Genomic DNA, 2,155 nt, shown 5'->3' with positions numbered 1-2,155 from the left:
AAAATAATTTAATTTTTGAGACTTAGGAAAGATATCACGATAATCACTTCACTTATTTAATCTATGAGATAGCTACATCTTTACTTTTATTTTACATTTAAGGAAACTGAGGTGCAGAGAGATTAAGTTATTTAAATCTGTTCACACAGGTAATATAAAACAGATCTCAGATTTAAAACCAAACTTCTTACTGCATGCAACTACTTCTATAACCACCACAGTCGTTTCCCCAAGCCTCATTAAGCTTAAAAATCACGCCTAGAAAATTTGGACTTTATTTTTAAAAAAGAATAAAAAGTATATAAATGTACTATTGTGGAATTTAAAGTAAAAGATGGTATGTTTTATTATTTGTGATTGTAGAGCATGAGAGGAAAGAATCAATATTCTTTTTTTAATTTTTTAATCGGTGCACTGTAGTCATACATCTTAATGAAGTACAAGATGATAGAGGCACACATGCACACATCACCCAATTACCCCAACCCAATTCCCACTTCTTTCCCCCTCCCTCCTTCTTATGTTTGGCTTAGTGATTGACTTTGATATGTTTGTGAATGTACATCCTGTACGTTAGAAAATATTCTTCTCTCCCCCCATTCCTCTCAATTAGGTCACCTTACCTCTATAATAGGTGACCCAATTAGCTCATCTATAGTTTCTCCTTCAAAGTAATTTAAATTATCATTGGACCAAAAGGCTTGAAACAAATAATTGTGTAGTAGAACTAAAATGCAAATAAACAGTACCATTTTGGGTTCACTTTGGCTGTTAGCATGTACTCATGTACCCTACAAAATGCATAATATTCCTAAATCACTAAGTATTGAGGCTCAAAAGGAGGCACTACATTAAACTTTCTCTCCTTTACAGAGTTCTCAAGGCTTTACAATGAGAAGTAGGCATCAAGAAAATATATATCATAATATCTGAATTATTGCAAATAGATAAACTTGACCTCTAACTAAACATGTCTATTTGGAGGAGTCATGTATTTAAAAGGTTGTATGTGCCTGCCATGAGGCAAGGCCGGTGCTGGGGCCTCCAAGGCCAGGATCGGAGCCTGCCAAGGGGTTAGGCCAGTGCCAGGGCCAGCGAGGCTGGAATTGGAGCCTGCCGTGAGGCAAGGCCGGAGCTGGGGCCTCCGAGGCCTGAATTGGAGCCCACCGAGGGGTAAGGCTGGTGCCGGGGCCAGCGAGTCCAGGATCGGAGCCTGCCATGAGGCAAGGCTGGTGCTGGGGCCTCCGAGGCTAGTATAGGAGCCTGCCAAGGGGTTAGGCCAGTGCCAGGGTCAGCGAGGCTGGGATTGGAGCCTGCCTTGAGGCAAGGCCAGTACTGGGGCCTCCAAGGCCATGATTGGAGCCAGACGAGGGGTTAGGCCGGTGCGGGGGCCAGCACGACCAGAGGGGCCTCCCATGAGGCAAGGCCAGTGCTGGATCCAGCAAGGTCGGTATCAGTGTCCTCAGGGTGGCCAGGCCACTACTAGGGTCGTCAAGAGTGGGATCGGAACTTGCAATGCAGCATGCACAGAGAAATATCACAGAAAATAAAAACCAGATGCTTCCCCTAATTAGCAAAAACTAGGAGGAAAGGGGTAACAAGAGGAGGTCGAGTTATAGAAAGGGCCCTATAGCGAAGCAATTAAGGTGACAATCAGAGGGGATGGAATGGGGGAGGATGGAACCTATTTAAAACTCAGGAGATAGCCAAAAACATGATGCCATCCGCACTGCTGCATCCCTTCTCATGGCTGCTGGCTCCTGCCAGGCTCCCAAGCAGCTCTTTAGCACGATCAAAGTTCTATGTGCGGGATCCACCTGATGACAAACCAAACTGGCTGAAAGTTGGGATGACCTTGGGCACCTCTGGTTTCCTGTCATTCTATCTCATCAGACAACATAATGAAGATGTTTCAGAGTATAAAAGAAAAAATGGGTTGGAATAAATTTTGGAAGTCCTAATATAGTGTGTTCCATATACTGATTATGGCACTTTCTCTGTATTCACCAATCTTTTGAGCTGTGAATGTGAGATTTAAAAAACAAAAAGTAAATTTGAATGTGTATCAAGTAAAATAAATAAATAAATAAATAAATAAATAAATAAATAAATAAAACTCAGGAGGTACGTAAACAAATGTATCAAAGATAATAAC

At 42.0% G+C, this 2,155-nt stretch overlaps 1 protein-coding gene across 1 annotated transcript; it reads left to right on the top strand.

Annotated features, from left to right (window-relative positions):
- Positions 1-1,714: 1,714 nt before the first annotated feature.
- LOC308265868 (NADH dehydrogenase [ubiquinone] 1 subunit C1, mitochondrial-like) lies at positions 1,715-1,945 on the top strand (the record flags this gene model as incomplete). Its single annotated transcript, XM_080699816.1, has 1 exon — positions 1,715-1,945. One exon carries the CDS (start codon positions 1,715-1,717, stop codon positions 1,943-1,945), a length of 231 nt encoding a protein of 76 aa, XP_080555942.1.
- Between the last annotated feature and the right edge of the window lie 210 nt (positions 1,946-2,155).

This window comes from Muscardinus avellanarius (genome assembly GCF_963383645.1).
Source record: "Muscardinus avellanarius genome assembly, chromosome: 8".
NCBI lineage: Eukaryota > Metazoa > Chordata > Mammalia > Rodentia > Gliridae > Muscardinus > Muscardinus avellanarius.
Note: the sequence above shows the minus strand (reverse complement) of the source record. Positions and strands in the feature narration are given on the sequence as shown.